The 24581-nt window shown below is 48.2% G+C and overlaps 1 protein-coding gene across 1 annotated transcript in view; it reads right to left on the bottom strand.

Annotated features, from left to right (window-relative positions):
• FMR1 (fragile X messenger ribonucleoprotein 1) overlaps positions 1-24581 on the bottom strand; it is an 821120-nt gene that overhangs the window by 291375 nt on the left and 505164 nt on the right. The window contains exons 8-9 of the mRNA XM_069612766.1: positions 23210-23380; positions 23056-23134 (exon numbers count right to left, since the gene is read on the bottom strand). Of these exons, the coding sequence (XP_069468867.1) occupies positions 23056-23134; positions 23210-23380 (250 nt within the window). The remainder of the gene's footprint in view (positions 1-23055; positions 23135-23209; positions 23381-24581) is intronic.

Genomic DNA, 24581 nt, shown 5'->3' on the forward strand with positions numbered 1-24581 from the left:
GACCATCCGGAACTTCTGCGCCTTGATGAATTTGTTCAGACGTCGCAGGTCTAGGATGGGGCGCCATCCTCCCGTCTTCTTCTTCACGAGGAAGTATCTCGAGTAAACTCCGGAGCCCCGAAGCCTCTTTGGGACGAGTTCGATGGCGCCCTTCCTGAGCATCGCCCTTACTTCCAGGAGAAGCTGAGGGACGTGAAGCTCTTTCCTGGCCACGGGGGGGACGCGCGGGCACCTTCTTCGAAACTCGAGCGCGTGGCCCCGGGCTAAGGCGTCCAGCACCCAACGGTCGGTGGAGATGGACTCCCACACGCTGACGAAGCTCGCCAGCCGGACTCCCACCGGGGTGCATCGGTGGGGGCCCGACCCCACGGTCGGTTCAATCCTGTTTCGACGAGGCTTTGCCGCCTTGGCCTCCTTGGCGACGACGGCGGGGTCCGCCAGACTTGCCTCGTCCTCTGTAGGCCTCCTGAGACGACGAGCGGGCCGCTTGACGGTAGGTGGAGAAACCGCCGCCGGAACCTTTGGAGGCGCCCTTGCCTCCGCTGCTCCGAAAGGGCATCCGTCGTTGCTGCAGAACCCCAAGGGCCCGGGCCGTCTCAGTGTCCGCTTTAATGGCCTGAAGGGAATCGTCTACTGTTTTCCCAAACAGGTTGTTCCCATCGAACGGCATGTCCAGGACTCTGGTCTGTACGTCTTGACGGAAGTCCGTAGCCTTGAGCCATCCACGCCGCCTAAGGCACACGCCGTTGCCCAACTGGCGAAACCCAGTGTCGGCGATGTCCGTCGCAATTGTGATGGCGTGGTCCGACGCCACCTCACCTTCCTGTAGGATCTCCAGGGCATCCGCCCTCTTGTCGTCCGGTAGGAAGTCCAGCAGGGGAGCCAGTTTGTACCATAGCTCCCTGTTGTAGCGGGCCACGATAGCCAAGGCGTTGGCCGCTTTAATCGTCGTCGCTGCAGACGAGATGACCCTGCGTCCCATAGTGTCCAATTTCTTTCCCTCGCCGTCCGGTGGGGAAGTCGATGTGGAGGCCGCACCCCCCCCCCGCTTTCTTCCTGGCCGCCGCGGAGACGACGGAGTCCGGGGTAGGCTGCGCCCGGAGGCACAGGGGGGCCGCGTCCGGGACCCGGTACTTCTTCTCGTACCGGTCTCTTCTAGCTGGCGTAGTGGAAGGGTTCTTGAGGAGGGCGAGGCCCTCATCCCAAATGTCGTCCAGTAGAGGCACCGCGAGGACCGTCTTCCTCTTGGCCTCGCGCCGTTGATAAAGGAATCCTTCCTTTTTCTTCTCCTCAGGGCAGAGTTGGAAAAGCTCGGATGCCCTGGCGATCATGGAGTGGAACGAACCAATCTCGTAGGGCGGAGAAGCCCTGGTGGGAGGTGACGACGGTAGATCCTCGTCGTATACCTCGTCGTCCGTACCCGTCGCTGCCGTGTCAGTCCCCGCATCATCCCCTCGGGTGGACGGGGAGGAGGGCTGGACGGTGCGCGACGGCTGAAAAGGAGGTGGAGGGTGAATCCCTCTTTTCTTGGGCGGGGGAACGCCAGAAGGTCCCGGTTCAGGATCCCCCGACGGGAGAGGTTCCTCCGTCGGCAACGGTAGTCTCGTCCTTATCTCTGAGCATAAGGACTGTATAGCCAACAAAATGGCCACCGAGTTGTCTTGCTGCGCTGGCAGAGGGGAATCCGACGGGCGATCAGGGGCCCCGTCGGCACCCTCGACGATGTCGTCGTCACCTGCGTCGGGATCCATCCCGACGGGCCGGTCTTCTTCCACGCCAAGGCCGTGGCTTAAGACCTCGATCAGCTCTTCCTCCGAGGTTGAAGCCGAATCTACGACGACGCCCTGCCCCCCCCTTTTTCTTCCCCGCCGGGGATTTCACAGGGGTCCTATCGATGGGCACAAAAGAGGACTCCCTCCGAGGTGGCAGGGAGACTCTGAGCCCCGAGGTCGCCACCACTGGTGTAGCCTCCACAGGCTGAGCCAGGGTCGCCGCGACAGTATCGATAGAGGGCTTGGCCGGATGGATTAAGGCCTTCACCACCTTAGGTGCGCTCACTGCCTTATCCTTGAGGGGGGGGGACACTGCCTCGCTCCCCCTCCAATGGGGCCTTCGAGCTCGACCGGGGCCTCTCCAGGAGCTTTGCCGGGTGCTCGCCCTTCCTCTTACCCGACCCAGAGCGTTGGCTCGTGGTTTAAGGTGCCAGGGAGGGTGCGCCCTGCCTGGCGCCCGACCGTTCGGCGCTCCCGGTGCCAGCGGACTCGCAGTGCTTGGCCTTGTGTTGGACCCCGTCGCCGGGGCGTCCTCAAAGGTCTTAGAAGACCGCTCGGATTTCTTCCTCTTCTTCTCGCCTGACGGGCTCTTCCCTTCCAGCCAGTTGGCGAGACGTTGATGGCGGACCTTCATGGTCCGCTCCGACATATTGCCGCAAAACGCACAGTCCTTCTCCACGTGCGTCTTGTCCTCATGTAAGCAGTAGAGACAAAAGGAGTGTTCGTCCTCCTTAAAGACGTTCTGCAGCTGGCATCCAGGGCAGACCCTGAACAGCTTTCCGGGCGTCGAGCTTCCCTTCTCCTGGGCCATGTCCGGGCCTGAGAAGCTTCTGGAGTCCTCCAAAGCGTAGCTCGACGAAATCTTCACCCTTGAGGGGTGCAGACGAATCCGACACGGGTCCCCGTTGATCGGATGGAGAGTCGGTGGAGCTTGAGGCTCTTTTGACCGAAAAAACGAAGTTTTTGAGCAAAAAACGTGAAAAAATAGCACTAACGCTCGAGAGCAATAGCACGAGGATCCCAACACATGAACGTGCGGTAAAAATCTGAAGATGGCTGCCAGAGGCGGGGCTTAGGTAGAGGGCAGTCATTGGCTGTGGTCAGTATGATGCAGAGACCAGTGATTGGTTACTACTACGAAAGACAGATCAGAAACGAAACTGATACTGGTTTTTTCTTTACCGAGGATTCCCAGCCTGACGACGGGGAATATTCATGAGCATGTGAATCCATGCCAGACCCCATGCTGGAGAATTATGGGTACTGGTTCTGGATTTGAAAATGCTTCTCCCATTCCAATACGAGATCAGGCATCTGCTTTGCCATTTCGACAACCTGGTTGGTAAGTAATCACGAAATCATGTTCCGCAAAGTATAAGGCCCATCTAAGTTGGCGTGACGATTGAGCCTTGGCTGTCTTTAAATATTGTAAATTCCTGTGATCCATGATTACGGTGATGGTGTGTCGAGCTCCGAGAAGATAATGCCGCCAGGCTTTGAACGCCGACTTGATGGCCAGTAGTTCCTTGTCGGTAACTGCATAGTTTAACTCTGGTGCTGAAATTTCCGTGACCAGACACCACCGGGTGAAGTTGACCAGTTTCAGGATCCTTTTGGGAAAGGACAGCTCCCATGGCTAAACTGGATGCATCAGTTACAACCACGTACGGAAGTTCTGGACGTGGGTGCTTTAAGACAGGAGTTGAAGTAAATTTATGTTTTAGGTCTTGGAAGGCCTTTTCAGCTTCTTCTGTCCACTGGAAGCGTTTATTTTTCCACAAAAGAGCTGTGATGGGGTGTACAAGATGTGAAAAATCAGGAATGAATCTGCTGTAAAAGTTGGCAAATCCAAGCATACTCTGTACCCCCTTTAATCGAGGTAGGTGAGGGCCACTTGAGGATTGAATCCACCTTTCGTGAATTCATTCGAACTCCATTTGAGGTCAGGATAAATCCAAGGAATTCAACTTCCGAAGTATGAAAAACGCACTTTTCCAATTTCGCATATAATTTATGCTGGTGTAGTTTTTCTAGTACAGCACGAACGTGCTTCGCATGGTCTGATTCAGATGAAAAGTATACTAAGAGGTCGTCTATGTATACAACAACACAGACGTCTGAGTTTGCGAAGGACATCGTTCATAAAATACTGGAAGGCTGCCGGTGCGTTGCAAAGCCCGAAAGGCATCACCTGGTATTCGAACAAACCGTATTTGGTACGGAAGGCAGCCTTCCATTCGTCGCCTTTTTTCACTCGTACCAGATGATACGCCCCTCGGAGGTCCAATTTAGTGTAGATACAAGCATCCTTTACTGGTCCAGTAGTTATGGGATCAGGGGCAACGGGTATCGGTTTGTTACTGTTATTTGGTTTAATGCGCGACAGTCAATACAAGTCCTAAGGTCACCTTCCTTTTTAGGGACGAAGAATAAAGACGATGCTGTCGAGACTTGGACAGGCGAATGAAGCCATTAGCGAGGTATTGATCCAAATATTGCTGTAAATGAAGATTTTCGGGTTCAGTGAGGGCATAGATTCTGCTGCATGGAATTTGAGCGCCGGGTAGGAGGTCGATCTGGCAAGCATATGATCTGTAGGGGGGTAACGTGTTTGTTTGGTCTTTCTGGAAAACATCCTGAAATTCCTGGGGTAACTGAGTTATCGGATTTGTGACCGTAGCCAGTCTTTTGATCAAAGTTCTTTCAGGGTAACAAGTGTGTGCACAATCCGAGAAAGTCACTCACTTTTCTCGCCAGTCAATACAAGGATTATGAGTTTCCAACCATGGCATTCCAATAATTATTTGGAACTGTGGGGCCTTGATTAAATCAAACACAATGCTCTCTCGATGCCCATCTTGACCCAACAGTGTCATCTCCATAGTTGAATGAGTTACTGGACCGGAAGTTATTTCGGTCCCATCGACGGTGGTGATTACATCAGTTGTGGGTTTTTTTGCAAAGAGGCAGGTTCATCCTTGTAGCTAATTCTCGATCCATGTAGTTTCCTTTGGCTCCGCTATCTATGTATGCTCTCACTGCGTGCATACAAGATGGTTGCCTTTGATCTATAAGGACCATTGGTATAATTAGGTGCAAGGTCTGAGGGTCCTTCTTCATGCTCGGCAAGCGGACCTCTACGCTTGCCGGGCGTGGTCGTTTCCCGACTCATTTTGTCGGCGACTCCTACCACCTTCTTAGGTGGTTTCACTGGGCAATCCCGTAAAAAATGCCCCGAGGTTCCACAGTACAAACACAATTGTAACTGCCGCCTCTTGTCCCTTTCTTTTTGAGCCAAAGGTCCTTTAACCCCCCCAATTTGCATGGGTTCAGATACATCAGTTCCTTTGGGGGTGACATTGTCCTTAGGTCTTACCAATACTCAAATTTAGCACGATCAGCCTTCCGATTCTGAAGTCTGTGATCCAACTGGACTATGTATTCAGCACAATCTTGAGGTGGGTTCACTACTTGTGCCAAAACGTCTTTTAGTTCACCTCGTAGCCCACGATGAAATAGCGTAATCCGCTTGACCTCTGGCCATCCGGTTACTATCACCTGTTAGGCATAAACCTGTGCAGTTCCCTCTGGGACCACTGCAAAAGATTTAGGACTACAGGTGTTTGGCAGTAAACCCACTTGGTAGCAGTCTGTACCACACAGATTCACTTGGTAGCTGTGGCTGAGCAGTCAGACTTCCCTCAAGAAGAGTTAAGCAGTATACAGAGTATTCACAATAGGTGAAGAGAGCACAATAGAACAAGTAAACACTGACCAGGGCTTGGTGTAAAAGAGATATAATTATTTATTTAAAACCACATCTAGAAAAACACACAGGCACTAATAGTAAGCAATTCAAAAACACGGTCACTAAAAGATATACACTCCCTTAAAAGAATATTAGACAAGTCTTAAGTAAAACCCCACTTATTTTCAGACAGCGGTGAGCGCTTAACGTCTATGGCACTCTAATATTTTGTTTTTCAAAAGGGAGAGAAAAGCAGAGAATAAATTGAAACGGATCCCAACACTTTTTCACGAACACAACAAGAGAGGAAGGCAAAGTAACACCGTGAATTCAGAGTCAGTAGGCCGGATCCGCTTTAAGAGGATCAAAACGAAACGTGTCGAAGGTCACACGGTTGCAGTGCACAAAAGTCTTCTAACAGTTCAAAAAGGAGTTGGACCAAAGAAAGGGACCAGTTAGAGGGTCAAGGCGGCCAGCCCAGTCCAGAAGGTCAAGGGGTTATTATTACCTTGTAGCAATCTTTAGAAAGGGAGGCCTGGCGGACACGTTACCTTAAAGTGGTGAGAACACTCCAGCGGGGGCAGTTGTTCCTGGCAGCGGATGCAAGTCGGTGCTTCGTCCGGGGGAAGAGAGGATCTCGCCGGAGTGGAAGACAGGAGTCCGTTGCACTGCCAGGGAAGAAACCAGGCGCAGAGTTTCTCAGGTACAAGGAGCGGTTTGTTGATTCGCGGTTCAGTGGTAAGTGGCTATCCGGCCGCTGGGGTGCTTAGTACGGGCAGTTCGACCACAAACCGGTCTGGGGTGTGAAGAAAAGAAGGTAACCTGGTTGTGCCCACCAGTCAGGGGAAGAAGCCTCTCCAGCCGGGAGATCTTCTCTGTCGTCGGGAAGTGGCGAGTCGGTTCTGCAGGGCTCCACCGGTGGTGTCGTCGTGGTAGGTCGGCCCAGCTTCTTCCTCGTCGGATTCCCAGGTCCTGTGGCGACTTCTGAAGTTCCAGTCCCCAAAGCCCTGCTTTTATGCAGCATACCCCCATTCACTCAGCCTAGCTGTCAATCAAACATGCTAAGTGGTGAGCCGGCCGGCTCACCACTTGGGCCAATCACACAAGAGTGCGACTTGAGTTACCAAGGTAACTCAGTCCAGGGTGCCTAAACCCCCTCCCACAGCCCCTGTGGTACCCAGACAGAGTGGCACCACTTTTGGAGGCTTCTGTGGAGAAGCCCGCCAAAAAGTGGAACAAAGGGCTCGACTTGGGTTGGGGTCACAGAAGAGAACACAAATGCCATTTTAGAATCGAGTCCTGGCAAAAAATACCAACCGGCGAATTAATATTAATTAAATAAACCGGCGGTATGTTCGAGGCTATGAGAATTAAATAATTAAAGTTGGTAGCCTCGAACAATGGGAAAATGTCATAGGGAAATATTCACGGTTGTCAAGGATGGCACTCTATTAAGAGTAGCACAAGACACCCAGAAAGGGTTTGGGTGGTTGTGCCAAAATAAAGTGGACAGATAAGTACACACACAGCAGAGAGGAAAGAGAACAAAGAGTAGGCCAGAGTAGCAAGGGAAAAAGGTACAGAATGAATTCCCTCTTGGGGTGTATGCAGATCTAGGAAAAGAGTATTCCACGAACCTTAGGAAATACTCTAGCCTTCTACACAGTTTGCTATAACAGAGGCCCACGCTGTTTGCTCATGGCTTGGAACAGCAGCTATGGGTGTCTGTAATGTAGAAACGAAACAAGGGAAGGGGCAGAGGTTGACTGATGGGAACCAACAGACAAGCTCTGTACAAAAGGGTCTACAAACAGTACAAGAGAAGATACTACAGACAAATCCAGGAAAGGAGGTGATAGCAAACTAGCAGAAGGAAATGAAGGGAAAGTCGTGTAACAGGATAGGATAGCAGAGGACAGTAAGGAACAAGGCTGAGAGCCCAGAGGAGCTGGACTGAGGCAGGGAGCCCAGAAGGCTAGGGCTGTAGGCAGCAGGGTGTAGCAAGCTGCAAGGCAGGATCCAAGCAGGAGAGATGGTAAACAGCATACAAAGATCCATAGAAAGACGCGAAAGGTGGAGGAAGGACTCTCAGATGCAAGAGGCTGAGCCACTGCAGGCAGCAGCCTTTATACTGCCTAGCCCAGCACAGAGGCAGGCTAATTGGTTGCACCTGGCTAAGCACACCTGCAGGCAATCGGCCACCTCCCTTTCTGTTCCTGGGCTGGTGGAAGCAGGGCAAGTCCCTAGGGCTTCTGGGGGGTGTAGTTCCTTTGATAACCAATAGGAACAGCCAGGAATCGATGCTTGTAGCCAGGTGCATTGTGGTATACGTAGTTTGTTGGAAAAAATAATAAAGCACCAAAGTCTCGCAAATGGGAAATAAAGTTCCCAAAGTAAATATAGATGGATCCAAGAGTCTGTTGTAAATAAATGATAAACAAATAGTCCATATTGAGCGTAAATGGATGCGCCCGTGGCGCAGGCATGACAACGGTCGAATATAAAAAGTAGTATCCACTGCCACCAGCCAAAACTCGATCAGGGGGGACGGAGACGTGTCCCCTCGACTAACAGACCCCGGGCCAATCGAACTGCCCCGACCAGTACGTCCACAATATGATGGTTTGTACTGGTTTCTGTTAATAATTTGGGACTAGTAAAGCCAATGGTGACTTTACATGCCCTGGGAGACAGTAGTCAGTCCCAGGGTATGGAGTCTATGGTGGGGTGTCACTATGACACCCCTGTGACACTGCACGGAGGGTGCTGTGTAACACACATAGTAAAAACACATGAGACCCTATGGAGTAAAGGACCCCATAGCCCAGAAAACACATTAACAGTCAAAGGAACACCATAAATCATGTCCAGGAGTGGGAGAAAGAGAGTCTCACTCTTGGCAGAAGAAAAAAACAAACTCCAGAAATCCAGCAAAGCTGCTGGGGGACTCACTAGGTTAGGAAATTCAGCCTAAAGAGAGAATTCTACCTAACACCACCAACCTATTGAAGGTTGCGATGTAGGTCAGCAGATCCTAGTTACCCTGACGCAAGGACAAAAGTTCGTTATCCAAAGCTTGGCATTGGGCATGTCGGGCAAATAGTCTTGCCATGCTTAGTTGAAAACCGTGAAAATCCCGAAGAAGAGGGTCATCCTGGTTGACTAGTGGAATAGACCAATCGGCTGCACTGCCGCTGAGATACGATAGTACAAAGGCTACCTTTGCTTGATCATTCGGAAAGGCTACAGGTTTACATAAAAAATGCAGGCGGCACTGGTTCATAAACACGGCAAACCTTTTTGGGTCCTCCGCAAAGTGTTCTGGCGGTGCTAAAGGAACTGTCCCTGGTAAAATTACTTGCACTGGATTACTTGATTGAGCTTGGGCAGAAGCTCCCCAGAGTCCAGGTAAAGGTGTGTGCCCAGCTTGAGCTTGAAGTAATTGCCTGGCGAGATCATCCGTACGTTCTTTTGCCACAATTAATGTCCTTTTCCTTTATCCACAGGTGCGGCTGCTCCAGGAAAAGATGATGACCAAATGGAAATCTCCTTGTTCCAACCTTCTCTTCTTTCCTTTTCTCTAGGATCGGCTCCGGACACAAGACGGGTGTGGCTGTAGACAGGATGCTGGACTGCAGACACGCTGAGCGTTACGCTGCTAAGATGCAGAATAACGCAAAGCGTGTGCTGCTCTTCGGGTGTGGTTTAAATAGCATCAAAAAAGTAGTTCCCAGGTAAGAAGTTCCAGTACCACACCAAAGCAGCAAATAGTTCCTAAAGGAAAGTAGTCCCTTCATGGCCTCATGATGGCCTGTACATGAGTTCTTTGCAGGATGACCTGCATAGTTTAAAGTTGGCAATATGAGCCTGGCGCCTATGGTGCCAGGACCGAACCCATATAGCCCCTAGGTGGGGTTTTTGTAATTCCTGTGTCTTCTTGGGTGCCTGTTCCCTGGACAGATGGACCTGTTCCAGATGTCTGGGGGCAGGCATCGTGACGGGGAGATAAACCGGGAAGGCTGTTGGCATGGCTATACAAACAGGTGACGCCTAGACCAGTGATGAGAGATAAGAGGAGTGGTCAAATATTGGACACCCAAGGGAGCGTAAATGAGGGATTCCTTCAATTTTACCAACACTTATATGAAGATGCAGGAGGGGCGGGTGTGAATGAGATGAGAGAGATACTGGAGGACATCGGGTTACCTAAACTGAGTACGGAAGAAAAGGAGAGCCTGGACACCCCCATTACATTAGAGGAGCTAGAAATGGTGGTCAGACAATTACCCACAGGCAAAGCCCCGGGAACGGATGGGCTCCCTAGTGAGTTTTATAAAGCATACAGGATGGAGGTGCTCCCCTCGTTACTGGCAATGCTAAACGAGGCCTTTGAGATAGGGAAACTACCGGAATCCCTGAGAGAGGCAATAATTTGCCTAGCAAGGATGGTGGGTCATACAGACCGCTGTCCATGCTAAACCAGGATAGTAAAATACTTACGGCGGTGCTCGCAAACAGACTCAGACGGGTTATAAGCAAATTGATACATTAAGATCAGACAGGATACGTCCCGTGTAGGAGTATAGCCAATAACCATAGACGGCTCCATCACGTCATGGAACAGACTGAAAGAGATGCAAAGGAAGTCACAATTGTTTCACTAGATGTGGTGAAAGCCTTTGATTCAGTAAGGTGGCCATGGCTGATGGCGGCCTTGAAGGAATACGGAATGGGGCCTGGGTACCTGAGGTGGGTGAAGCTGCTGTATAGCTCGCCTCTTGCTAGAGTCAAAACGGGAGCGATCATCTTGGACAAATGGCAGCTCAGTAGGGGCAGTAGACAAGGCTGCCCATGGTCTCTGATGTTGTATATCCTAGCACTGGAACCCCTAGCAATATATTTGAGGCAACAATATGTAGAGATAGGGGTCCACACTAGGGAGGGGCCACAGCCAATATCATTGTACGCAGACAACATGCTGCTACATCTGAGGTATCCAGAAGAAAACTTGCAAAACATCCTTGAAGTGATGGAGCGATTTGCGTCATTCTCCGGTATTGTGGTTAACCCCAGGAAGTTGAGCATATTTCCCTTAGGGAGCTATAAAGGAATTGCACAGGGTAACCTGCCGGTATTACAAATACCCTGGGAGACTAGCACGTTCAGATACTTAGGGATTAATATTTACCATGAGGTAGAAGAGGAACACAAACAAAAACACAGGGAAAGCAGTGGCCAACATTGAAAACAGTATGAGGTTCTGGGCTAAACTCCCTCTGGGTATGATGGAAGGGTGGCACTTTTGAAAATGGTTGTTTTGCCTAGGCTGTTTCACTTTTTTGTGAATATCCCATATATGTTGCCCAAACGCTTTTTTAAATAAACTACAGAGCTTATGTAGGGGTTTCATTTGGCACAATACTGTCATGATGCCTACCTCCAAGGAGCCAGGTCCGACCCAGCAACCCCAGAGGCAGGCATCATTCCCCCCAGGGAAGTGCCAGCGGGCCCAAGCTGGGGCCCTTTGGACACAGTCCTGGCGCCTTAGGCGCCAGGCTCATGTTGGACCCCTGTCCTGGCGCCTTAGGCGCCAGGCTCATAAAGCTAGACATGTGTTCAAGTGTTTTAATGTGCACTTACCTGATGCAGACCATGCTGCTACATCCAGGCCCTCTTGAGGCCTGAATGGAACTACTTTACCTGTGGGACTACTTTCCACCTGGGTGTGGTCGGAGAAGGATACATACCTGATCGGTGGAAGGATACATACCTGGAACTTCTTCCAAAGCTATTTAAACCACGCCCGATCAGCAACTCACGCTTCGCGTTGTTCTGCTCCTCGCAGCTGGACGCTCACCGTGTCAGCTCCTGCATCTGGACTTCAGCCACGCCTGTCAGGATCCTGGGTCACCTGCAAAGGGAGATAAGAGAGAATTGGAAGAGAGAGAGAGAACCTTACCTGCTAAAGCTGCATCACGGAGACATCACACCGATGATCCTGAAATGGAATACATCATTTTTTAAAAGCATTTCGCTTCGATCGATGCAGCGCTGCATTTCACTCACCTTTCCTGGGCACCTCCATCTTCAGCAGCGATCATCCGGATCCGCAGCCACTTCCCAGAGCCTAGAGAGAAAAAGACAAGAGCACAAGGTGAGAGAAGGAAGGGAACAGGAAAAGCTCAGTTTCCTTCTAAGACTTACCTGTTGGGTCATTCCCATTTCATTTCGGGTCCTGCCGCTTCCTGGCATTCCGGACCCCGGCCCCTATGGGGAAAAAAGACAAAGACATTGAATGAGCGAATGCAAAGACATTACCCGAACGCTCATCCAGAACTTACCTGTCATTTACTGGAATTGCACGTTTCACTTCGGGTCGGCGCCATATCTCCGGCATTCCGAACCCCGGCCCCTAAGGGGAAAAAGACATAAGCGTTAGCGCTTGCTGCAATAAGACAATGAACCTTCTTATTAAGCTTGAACTTTTGAACTTGCAACAGAACTCTTACAGTGCCTTACCTGAATAGTCAAGCTTATTTGAACTCCCATCAAACCTCAATCCAGTGAAGTAACTGGGTTTCAACTCGCCCCTGCATCAGAAGCAGGATGGAGAACTCATCCTTCCAGACCCTAAGGTGAGACTTCACGGGGAATCGTGGAAGGGTATCGTGGAGGGTTGGAAGGGAGTGGGAGGCTTGAACATTATTCCGTTAGTAGGTAATACTCACTTTTCACGCACAGGGGAATATTCCTGCGAGCCAGAGAAGCCAGAGTAGAGGGGCCCTTCATGTCCATCTTCAGAGTCCTGCGCTTCACCATTGAAGAAGCATCAGCACTCGAAGCCAGACCTGCGCCTCCGTGGGAATCAGGTGAGCGTGATAAATACTATAAATAGGATTGCTTTATGGAAGTTACAAAATGCGTATGAGAGAGGGGGCATAAAACTGCCTAACTTCGAGATATACCATCTGGCCGGGCAAGTACAGTATGTGACCAAGTGGCTAGCTGAAGACCTAACAGCAGAGTCCAGAGTCCTGAGGTCAGAATGTGCACCCTACTTTCTGAAAGAACTAATATGGCTGCCCAAATCATAGCTACAGGGGCAATCAAAGCTGTTAAAATTGGGGTGGAAGACATGGCTCAAGGCATGCCAGGTCATGGAGAACTTGACTCTGTGCATGCCCCCCAAGTGCCACTAGTGGCGCTGAGGGGAGTGGACGCACAACTAAGGAAGATTATACGTAGATACAGGGAACCGGTGGGCATAGCAACATGGGAGATGTGTGGCAGGATGGGAGGGCACTGGAATTCACGACACTAATGGAAGAAACTGGAGTACACCCTGGGCAGTATATTACCTACACCCGACTGGTAAAGCAGATACGAGCCACATGGTCAGAAATGGCACTAGAAGACTAACCAGATTCGGCCATAGAGACAATATATGATATCTCGGAAGGAGGGCATGAGGAGTCCCGGATTTACGAATTGGTAATGTCCAAGGTGGGGAAAGAGGTGACCCAGTTGAGACAGGAGTGGGAGGAGGACGCGGGAGAACCCATGCAGGACGGGCTATGGGAAAGAGCACAGTGGAACCACAAGAAGGTGTCCAGAAACACTAGATTACAACAGATTCAGTTATATGTAACCCACAGGGCGTACATGACCCCTCGATTCAAAAGCACAGAACCACAAAAGTGCCCCAAATGTGGGGAACTAAACGCGGGGATGTTACACATGTTTTGGGCATGTCCAGAGATTTGAAAATTCTGGGGGGAGGTTACCCACCGCTTCTCGGAGAAACGAATCAAGTTAAATGTAGAATCGGCGTGGGCGTGCATGCTGGAAAGATTCACCAGACCAAGTAAAATGAAACATGTCTGCAAACTTAAGGACTTGGCTTATATTCTGGCCAAACGCAGAATAGCTATAGGGTGGAAAGCAAGCCAGAGACCCAGGTTAGAAGTGTGGTGGCATGACCTTCTGAAATGGACAGAAGCGGAAACAGCAGCATGGTATGAAGCAGCCTACAAGGGAGTGGGGGGATGATGAAGTGGGAACGTTGATGGCCTGGAGACAGCTAGTGGCCTCATTAACCGAGCCCACCTGAGCCAGTCCAAGCGAACACAATACCTCTGGGAGCATGAAAGGAGGGGTGGCCCTGGAGGAATAGGACTAAAGGTGCAAAGGAGTATGCAGTAGTAAATACATGTTGATGCATGATGTTCGGACATTTACAACTTTCACTGTCGGTGTGCTGTGTTGTTTGTAAACTGAAAATTAATAAAAAGTGTTGGAGATCGCAGCCCTGAAATCCTCTCTGGAAAACAGAATTGAAGAAATGAAGGTGGATGTACAGCTCCTCAGACATGATGCAAGGGTGCTTCTGAAGAGGGTCACTACATCAGAGTCCCTCCTGAAAGAAACGGTTGCCACCACCGCAGATCTGGCAACGAGGGTGAAGCTTATATAGACAAGAAACACTGTGCTGTAACAGAGGCCTGAGGATGCAGGGGGGGCAGATCCCGCAAAAGCAATATACGCATACTAGGACTGCCGGAGGCCAAGGAAGGCAGGGACGCAACTACTTACATTGAAGATGCAAGAGATTGGCCCTGGGAACTTATCGCAAGGACTCGCAATTGAGAGGGCCCACCGTTCCCTTCAGAGGATGCCCCCACCTGGGTCATACGCAGGCCAATCATTGCCAGGACACTGAATTTCAGAGATAGGGAGGTAATCCTTCAATTCTCCAGAGGCTGCGGAAAGATAGAGAGGAAGCTCAATGTCCAACAAAAAAGCAATACGTTTGTGCCTACTAAGGCGAGGCTTAGACAACTAGGGCTTAAATATATGCTCATATACCCAGCTAAACAAATTACTGTACAACGGGAAGACACTCTTATGAAAGTCCAGAGGCTGTGACTATGTGGATGGAACACAATAACCTGGCGAGCAACGGTGACGCTGATGACCAGAGGAAAAAGGGCGTGGCCACTTGATGTGCTGCGGCCACTGAGCGGCCCAAATACCGCTAGACCCTAGCCGACATGAGGCACGCTCAGTGGCCAGACTTTCACATTCCGTTTGAGGATCCTTGGGCACGGCGGACTTGCATTTGTTGAGATTATATGCACATAAAGACGTTTTAGGACATGCTGGCCCTGGGATATGCCTGACTTTTGTGTCAGAAGATCTGTTTTTCACTGACTGCGCTGTGCATCGGTGGGAGCGGGCACTGTGATCCAATGGGTGTTGCTTGGACGACCCCCGAAAGCACACTTGGTACCAGCCAGTTGCGGGTCCCACCACCTGGTACCCATTGGCTACGGGAACGTTTGGAGGTACGGGTTTGCCTTAACAGAGGACTTCTGTTGGGCACTATTTTGACCCTATGTTTCGGGGTCTGATGATTTGGTTATATTTTGTTTGTTGTGGTGAATCTGGCGTAGACTGGGAAAGGGGGCGAAGTAATGTTCCTGGTGGTGCTAATTGGCTTATTGAGTGCTTACACTACAGCTGCTGGTTGGGGGCAGTGAAATTGTTGGTGTGTTGCGGATGTGTTATTCTGGTGGCATTCCGGGAGACTTGCTGATCCAGGTGAGCGGTCCGATAGGGTGAGGGGCTGGTCCAACCTCAGCTATGGCATAAGGATAGGCAGCAATAAGGATACTGACTTGGGATGTGAGAGGGCTAGGATCATACATGCATAGAAATAGCGTGCGATCCTACCTGTCGGAAGAAAATAGCTATCGCCTTATTACAAGAGACTCACCTATTGCCAGGTCAGGAGCAGGTATTAATTGTTTGCGAGGGGAGGGTTAATATGGTTGTACTCAGCGATCCCATTCCAACCTTCAGAGGCGGTGACTGATCGTGAGGGGAAATATGCGCTCTTGCGTGGCTACTTTGGCCATAGGGAAATGTGTATTGTTAATTCCTATTTTCCTAACCATATGATCCCGGCCCACATACGGGCACTGAGCAGTCAAATTGCGCTGCAGCGCAATGTCTTGCTCCTATGGGGTGGTGACTTTAATTGTGGCTGCGATATACTTCTGGACAGATCCTTAACGCATCTCCCCCAGCCCTCAAGAGGTGGTCCGTCCCCTGCCACAGAGACCCTCAACACGCTTCTATCGGAATTCAACTTGACGGATATTTAGAGAGAACTACATCCGGGTGTCAGAGGTTATTCCTATTATTCGTCCCCTCATCAGTCGCATACCAGGATAGACTATTTGTTCGTGGGGGCTGAACAGTTAATGAAATTCACTGGCAGCACGTTGTGGGACCACTGTGCACTAATGGTAACATGGGAAAACAGGGGACCCAGGCCCCCTATACCGATCAGGCATACGCCCACTGATGCCCTTCGAGATGGCCCTTTTAGAGATCAACTACATGCACACCTGGAACAATTCTTATGGACCAACGTTGCCAGTGTTGACAGCTGGAGCTGTGTTTGGAAAAGCTTGAAAGTTGTGGGCCGGAGGGAGATTATTGCATGCGCGAGGGAGTCCAAGAAGTTGAAGAAAAACCAAGAGGATATTGAGTTTCAAAATGGCGTGCTGGAGGCCCAACAACCTGGGCCATGGTCGCTAGAAGCAGATCTTGTGGAACTAAGGCTGCAATGTGCACAGGCATGGGAGAGGTTGTCCAGATTTCACTATGGCACACGAAAAGCAGGACTACACAATGAGGGGGACAAATGCTGGCGTGTATGTAAACTAGAACATCCTAGGGTTCTACCCACGTTATTACATGACGAATGCAGCACCCCATGGCGATCACAGACTGCTATGAAGGATATTCTCTGCATTTTACGCCAACATGTACAGACATGGTACACAGATACCCTTGGAGGAGCTAGAGCCTACGTTTGCACAGATTCGGCTGCCGTGGCTGACTGAAGATCAGGTGCTTGCCCTGATCAGCCTATTACTCTGGAAGAGTTGAGCGGGACGATCACTTCCCTCTCCACTGGTAAGACCCCAGGGAGTGATGGACTCCCAGCGTAATTTTAAAAAACATAGCTCCACGCTCACTGCGACGTTGCTGAAAGTTTATGAGGAGTGGCCTACTCCCAACAAGCATGAGGGAAACACTAATAATTCCAATTCCCAAACCAGGGAAACTGACGGAAAGGTGCGATTCCTACCAACCCATGCCCATGTTGAATTATGATGTGAAGATATTTACCACCATACTGGCTGGTCGCCTGCGCAATGTGATCTCTTCCCTAATAAGAAGAGATCACACATGCTAAACCAAACAGTGTTTGTCCCTAGCAGCAACACCGTTACGAAACTACGTAGATTACAGCATGTGCTAGACTGGACTAACACACAGTTGGCGCACTATGTGGTTGCATCCCTTGACACTATTAAGGCTTTCAACTCAGTTTATTGGGAGTGGATATATGCAGCGCTCAGGAGTTTTGAGTTCAGGGAAAGATTTGTTTGCTGAGTCGAACTGTTGTACAATGGCCAGGGTGAAGTCGGGCAGGCAACTATCTGGAGAATGGGACATACAAAGAGGGACCCGGCACGGATGTCCTTTTTCCCCAATGCTGTACTTATTGGCTTTGGAACCTCTGGCTGTATATCTGAGACAGGAATACCTAGAGGCAGGCATAGAAGTTGGAGGAACCAGATATATTATATCGTTATACGCAGACCATGTCCTGCTGTGCGAGCCAGCACACAACCTACCGATTATTTTAGAGGTATCTGATGAGTTTGCAAAGCTATGTGGGATCTCCTTCCGTAGGTAGAAGTCAGGCCTCTTTCCCTTGGCAGGGCTTAGGAGGGAGAAGGCCACAGACTTACCAGATCTGGGGTTGTGCTGGGAGGGGACCTCATTCAAATATTTGGGAGTTCGTATTGCACATGCACGTAGGGACACACTTCAAACATGATTAGGGTGGTGGATGGCATAAGAAAATCAATGAAATTCTGGGCTGGGCTGCCGCTTTCTCTCATGGGTCGTATCTCCATAATCAAAATGATAGTCCTCCTAAAGCTCTTCTATGCATTTATGAATGTACACTATTACATTGAAGCCACATTTCTTTTTTAGACGTTAACCTCAGGGACTTCTTGTGGGGTGTGGTGTGACACAGGATTGCACTCAACAGCCTATATCTGCCTTACCGGGATGGTGGAGTACAACATCCTCACCAGAAACTCTATTACCTGGCTGCCCAGCTTCACGACATTGTGGTTTTCTGATGAGGTCACATGTGAGATTGGGTTGCTTCAGACGATGGTGGAACCTGCACGACTTAAAGAGGTCTTATTGGTTCCGGGCTGTATGGGCTGCCAGGATCTCATTGTAGAGCTCGGTAGACAGATTTGGGCCAGGACTCTGAGGCTACTCCATGCACCACATCTGTATTCGCCAAATGTCCCTATTGCCCCCGATGTTTGCACTGACATAGAAGATCTGAAAACTGTCAGAAGATGGGAAGAGCTGGGCATAGCCCCTTGGAGGACATGTATGATAATGGGCTGTTCCGAGACCTGGGGAGTCTGGTGCAGAAGGAGGGACTATCTGGTGGACAATTTTTGCGATATATGAGAGTGGCGAGGGTAGCTAAATGCAAATGGACAGCACGGCCTGCTGAACCAGAGGAGATGGCACTTTTAGTCCTATTATACAATTTGGAGGATGGCTGAGACCTGTGTCTCTGATATATGAATGACTGCTGACCTCAACCAGCCAGCACAAGGAATGAGCAATTAAAGGGAAAATGGGAAGCCGACATTGGTTTGGAAATGACTGACAGGTGGGAGGCCTTGGTGTTTGCTAAAAATGCGTCTCGAACGCTAGGTATCGACTGATCCAACTCAATGTGCTCCACCGCACGTACATGACCCCTGAGAGAGTGACCAAATTTAGTTTGAAAAGGTCTCCAGCCTGCCCATGGTGTGCTTGTGACAAAGCTGGTCTGATGCGTATGCTCGGGAATTGTACCGGGGTGCAGAGTTTCTGGTCCCGTATAGAACAGGATTGTACGAAAGCTGGGATCACTAGTAATAGCTGGAATCCGCTCAAGTGCCTCCCTGGTGTATACTCCAGATCAAGTAAATATAGACATACGATTAAGTTTATGGATCTGGCTTGTGTCGTAGCAAAGAGGCACTTGGTTATGTCGTGGAGTTGCAGCAGTGGCCCCCAATACGCTTTGTCGTACAAGGAGTTCGGAACTTGGTGTCAAGCTGAGACAAAAGCATGGATGGGTGTTTTGCAGGAGCCGGACGAAGGGTTAACTACTGTGTTCGCCGCCTAGAAAAGCCTCAACATCGCTATGTTTCATCCGTCGGATAAGCTGCCTTGAATGCTGATTTATTTACCTTTACTGTTGCTGCCCAATGAAACAAGCCACCAATAAGCAGTGTTCTACCCTTGCCTAAACTGCCTGCATGTGAAGCACCTGTATTTACTGCAACTGCTGCACTACTTGCCTCCCGATTCGTTTTAAGAGATACTAATCATGGCAGTGCTTTTTGTTGTTGTTTGGTTGTTAAATTGCTTATTCACACGTTAAACTATGATAATGCCAAATGAAACAATTTGCACTTCTGTTGTTGCTGCATACACTGTAATAACGAAATGTATTCTCCTGAATTGCTAATTGTGTACAAAAAACATTCAATAAAAACATTTACAAATAAAATAAATGACCATTAAAAAAGATGCTCTTGCCCAGGTGTCCTGGACACAGCAAGAGACATTTTTTAACACCTCTACCACGTATGAATATCTAGAGAACCTGTAAAAGCCTCTCCAACAAGCTCTTGCCTATGCCTAGAGGAATCAGGAAAAAGCTGCAGTAAGTGCAAAGATCTACTATGGCCTGTGGACAACCAGAAACGAATACAAGGTAGAAGTTCACCTTTAAAACTTCCAAATGAGCACAAATTTAATCACAGTTGGCACTGGGCTTTTGAGATCATAGATAAGATCTCCAGAGTTGCAGAACAAAAAAAAGACCTGAAGGGAAACAGACAGAGGAACGTTGGGTCCATGTGAACAAGCTGAAACCCTGTCACTGGAACGAGATTCATCGAATTGTGGAATTGGTTCCTCCTCCCAAAGAAAAGAACACTGAATAGAACGGAATCTTGGTTAAAATGGTGTGTAGATAAAGGATGGATGTTTTGGTAAGGTTTCATGACAAAGAAATTCCTTACTGGTAATGTTCTTTCTATGGATTCTTTTGCCACAGATTCCTCATCTTGATAGATACCAATCCTGCCTCAGCTGCTCAGAACATTTTCAACAGGGGGCCTATGGCCACGCGACATCGTCTTTATGGACGACTCCCTCGTATATGGCCAAGACATTCATCAATCTGAATCGACATCAGGAGTCCTATGAAAGTTTGCATTACACCCACGTATCTCAGTTTCCCACCTTTCTTTCCTGCGGGCTCAGCTGGCGAGAAGAAATCTAAAGTAAAGGAGAAAGGCATTGAAATAACAGTATTAGCAAGCAGCCATAGGTTGCTTACCTAATTCTTCAATATCTCAGTCTTGGAGATGAAACCAGAAGAAAAGGGGAGCAGTGTATTCAGTCACCTGTTGACGCTCCGAACTTGCACTCGGCTCTTCATTGCACAAGAAAAGCGACAGCAGAATGCGACTGGACTATGCTCTATAGACTTCCAAGCTGTGTAGGCTGGGAGGGCGATGAGGAATCTGTGTGAGAAGAATTCCTAGAAAGAACTTTATGGTAAGTAATTTCTCCTGCATCTCCCAGCATCGATCCTCAAGACCATCCCAGCAGAAGTCCTCCTTCCCTACCTAGAGATCATCAACAGCTCCCCAACTTGAGGCACCTTCCTATCGACCGTAAAGACAGGACTGTTCCTCCTTCTACTAAAGAAACCCACTTTGGATCCCGACAACCTAGGTAACTATTGCCTGATCACCCATCTTCCCTTCCTAGGTAAGATTATCGAGAAAGCAGTAGCCGTACAACTGCAGCAACACATCGTCACCTGCAATCTTCTCCAAACCTACCAGTCCGGGTTCAGACCCAGATGCAGCATAGACACAGCAACCATACAGGTGGTTGACGACGCTCTTAACATCCTTGACTGCGACCCCTGCCTCCTGGTTCTACTCAACCGCTTGTCAGTAGACCACCAGGCACTTACGGACACCCACATCGGCATATGGGGGATCAGCAACCTTGTCCTATGCTGGTTCAAGTCCTACTTCACCAGCAGTTTGTTCAGATGGACTCCCCAAGATCGCCAATGCTACCCATAACCTGTGGAGTCCCATACAGGTGACGGAGTAAACATTGGGGAGTTCAGGTACAATAATACCTAAGGTACTGGGACCAGCAAGAGGGGCTTGGAGGCACAGAACTGCAATGTGCAGTCTAGTGTTTTCAATGACCCACCCCTGAGCAGGACCTTTGATTATTTAAGGCCACTTCAGGTGCAGGCCATTAGAAACCATGGTGGAAGCATTAGCAGGAGTAGCTGGAGAAGCAGAGAGCAGCCATGCATGCAGGTAGAGCTGAGCATGGAAGACACTGAGACAGCTGCTGTTGATATAGCTGTCAATGGTGCCGAGAGAGTCGTAGGATTAAGAAGCTCAAACTGCAGATATCGCGCAGCAGAAAACGTTAAGATGAAAGAAGGTGCTTTGATGTGCCTTTAAGAAGAAATAAGTTTCCCGTTCCCTGCTCCTCTCCCCGATGGCTCAAGAGCATCAGAGAAACCCAGGAGCAATGCAGGCTCCTTTCGAGAGAGATGCATAACAGCAACTAAACCGTAGCTCTCAAAGGCTCTGATTGCAAGGACTGAAGTGGTCGCAGCAGCAGCGAAAAGTACTGAGGCGCAAGGAAAGACCGTGAGTTGGCCTATGAAAGGTAAACGCAGAGTGCTCTGTGAGACAATGCATGCTACATGTAATTACTTGAAATGCCAAATGAATGATAGAAAGCATATTTTCTATTGTCCACATGTAACAAGGACCCAAGAGGAAGTAGTTCATTGTTTTGAATATCAAACTAATGAGAAAAACATAATTGCTATTATCCACATGTTATGAGGAACCTAGAGAAAGATGTATAACAATCATTGCCACAGCCAAGAAGGGGCAAGATTAAAAGTGATCTGTTATCCTACATTGCCAAAGTCAAGAAAGGGCCATAGTGAAACCGAACTATAGCCCATATTACCAAAGCCAAGAGAGGGTAATATTGAACTGTACAATACTGAAACCTAGCTACACCAACATTGTCAAAATCAAGAGGGGTCAATATTGAAGGTCAATACCAACAACCCTTGGCTAAATTATCACAGCAAAAAGGGAAACAGTTGGACATATGGCAAATGAGTAAGTGGAATGAAACAACATCAATGGGTGTTGTAGCTTTATAGAAGAAGTTGTGTATCTCAAACTTGTTGAAAGCTTAAGACTACTGATGCTTGAAGTTTAATTCACGTGTCCAGTGAAACAGAACATGGATGTTGAAAGGAACTTTGGAGTTATTTCTGATGTGGAGTTTTGAACTTTTATTTAGAAATCCAGCATTGAGCTTGGTTACAAGGATCTTTAGTTTAATTTGAATATATTGTTATTTTGTTGAACGTGAACAGCCATTTATATTCCTGTATGATTTTATTTTATGTAAAAGTGTGAGGTACCGATCAATTTTTATGATAGTGTGTTTTCCTTTAGTCTTAGTTTTGTAGTCAGAGAAAAACTTAGGTTAGTGAAAGTGAGGAGTTTATCTCACCTTTATACTAATGGCTACTTGCGAAAAATCTTTACCAAGTTGAACGACTCGCATTTCTGACCCCTCACATATGTTTATCGTAAATTCAGTGTATTTATCTATGTGATGCACACCAGTTTTACTGAAGAATCATGAGATCATCAATTTTTGGACAATAAGTGATATGTTGTGTTTTATTTTAATGTATATATAATTTAATTCGGTTTTTTTACATTTGTATTGATTTTATCTTGCAGTGTATTTTTGAAATTGTGCAAAGTAGAGAGTATGGGAAATTGTGAAATGTATGGAGGGATTAGGAACCTGTGGTACAGATGTGAATAATGTGTATTATGGGCTATGTCTGAAATAAACTTCAACATATCAAGTAATCTTGGTTGCTATTCATGAGATAGGTTGCCAATCAATATTTCAAAACAAATGCATGCATTGGCCTGCCCACTGGGCAGTGCACGGAATGGTATCATGCATGGATTGTCACATGGCCAATATAACCGATGTTGCCGTTTTCCTATGTCCCCTCCCCACCCCCAGCTTATCTTGTGGCGCCTGGAAACACTTGTGTATAGGTGCCATACAAATGTTCAATAAATACATTTATAAATGTCAGCATGCCTGGTACATGATAATAAGCCATGCTCAGAGAGCGCTGTGTGCCAGAAGTATTCACAATGTTAATTTTCTATGATGGTCCTGTATTTATGTGCATATCTATAAGAGAAAGCTGAATAGTCACTGTGAGCTTTTTAATACTGTTCTTAATGTACATACCTACTAAATTTCGAGGAACTTGTATAACATCTTCAGCAAATTCAAGGTAGCTTCTGGCCTTTTTCACTGCCTCATGATCCTAAAAACCACAAACATATTAGATGCATGTTATACATCTCGTTAAAGTAAAATTATAAAATTAAGTCTACTGTACCTCTCCATAAATATGGAATGTGCAGGATTCTTCATCCAAGTCTATCGCAGTGACGCCAGCTACTTTCCTAGCTTGTTGAATGGTAGCACCATGAGTCCCAATAGCTAGACCCATTAAGTCTTCACGAACAACAAATTGCTCATGAAATCGTGATGCAAGCTGCCTTGAGCTCTAGGGGAAAGCAAAGAAAACAAAAGACAAATAATAGTAAAATGTACTGTGCTTCAAGAATATAACTATTTCAAATAGGTGCAATTTCAATCGCACCGTTACCTTGATAAGAGAACAGGGGCAAGAAACTAAGGACTGCCGTGACAGCAGAGGTCACTTAAATGGTTAAATGCATGTTCCTACCATTTAGAAACAGACAGGGTCAACAATTTGAAATGCAACTCTGGATTGGACATCACCATAAGGTGCAACTTACACACAAAATTGTGCGATGTTTGGAGGCTGATTAAAGTGTTTCACAGAGCTATTTTTCAAAAATGTCAAAAGACCATGCAGTACACAGAGATATATATGCAACGTCTAATGAAACACTTTGAAATATCAATATGTAGTCTCTACTCAGCTAAGCAGTCATTTACTTTAAGACGAGAGAAGAGGATTTGGGAGTTTCCAATGCATCAATAAGGGGTCGGTCGGTAGCCCCATCTATGTAGCAACATCTCTGTCAAGTCCATCTTTGCCTAGTGCCAGAAAGGCAAGCTGAAGCAGAAGCAGAACAATGGCATTTGGTACTTTACATGTGAGCTGGACACCCCTTTGTTTACATAAAACATGTGTTTATCTAACTGGAATAGCATTCTTGAACTCGGAGCACATCTGTAGTTTCACATTTCTTAGTAATATACCTCTTGGCTGTGACCAGAACTTTACAAACAGTGGAATTGCCATTGTTGAATCATTTATCAAGTATCTTTTTCGCTAATGCATTGTTTATCTAGATGATTTCATATAGGTTAGGCACACTGACAAATTATGTTTGATCTACCCATGTCTGCAAACCTCATTACGGATGGTGTGCACGCTGTGAGGAACCTGAGGGCGTCCTCACTTATTTCCCCCCCACCCCCCATCATCCTCTGCTCAGGTGGCCAGGAAAAGGCAATGGCTCTTGGATCCCAACCCTGGGGGTTGAGATGGGATGGAGGATCACCTGGGAAGGGGAGACTTGGGGAATGGTGGGGGGGTGTCCTTGGGTAAGATGCAGTATCCCCACTTGCCAATCCATGATGAACCCTCTGTCTCAGCCACATTTATGGGATATTCCTACCCTTTCTCCTCCCTCTTCCAGGGATAACATCAGAAGACAAGAGTGTCGAAGAGGAGGTCCACAGACGAGACATTGCATTCCCCTTTTCTGGTG

The sequence above is a fragment of the Ambystoma mexicanum genome, chromosome 5p (assembly GCF_040938575.1).
Source record: "Ambystoma mexicanum isolate Mex_15411 chromosome 5p, UKY_AmexF1_1, whole genome shotgun sequence".
Taxonomy (NCBI): domain Eukaryota; kingdom Metazoa; phylum Chordata; class Amphibia; order Caudata; family Ambystomatidae; genus Ambystoma; species Ambystoma mexicanum.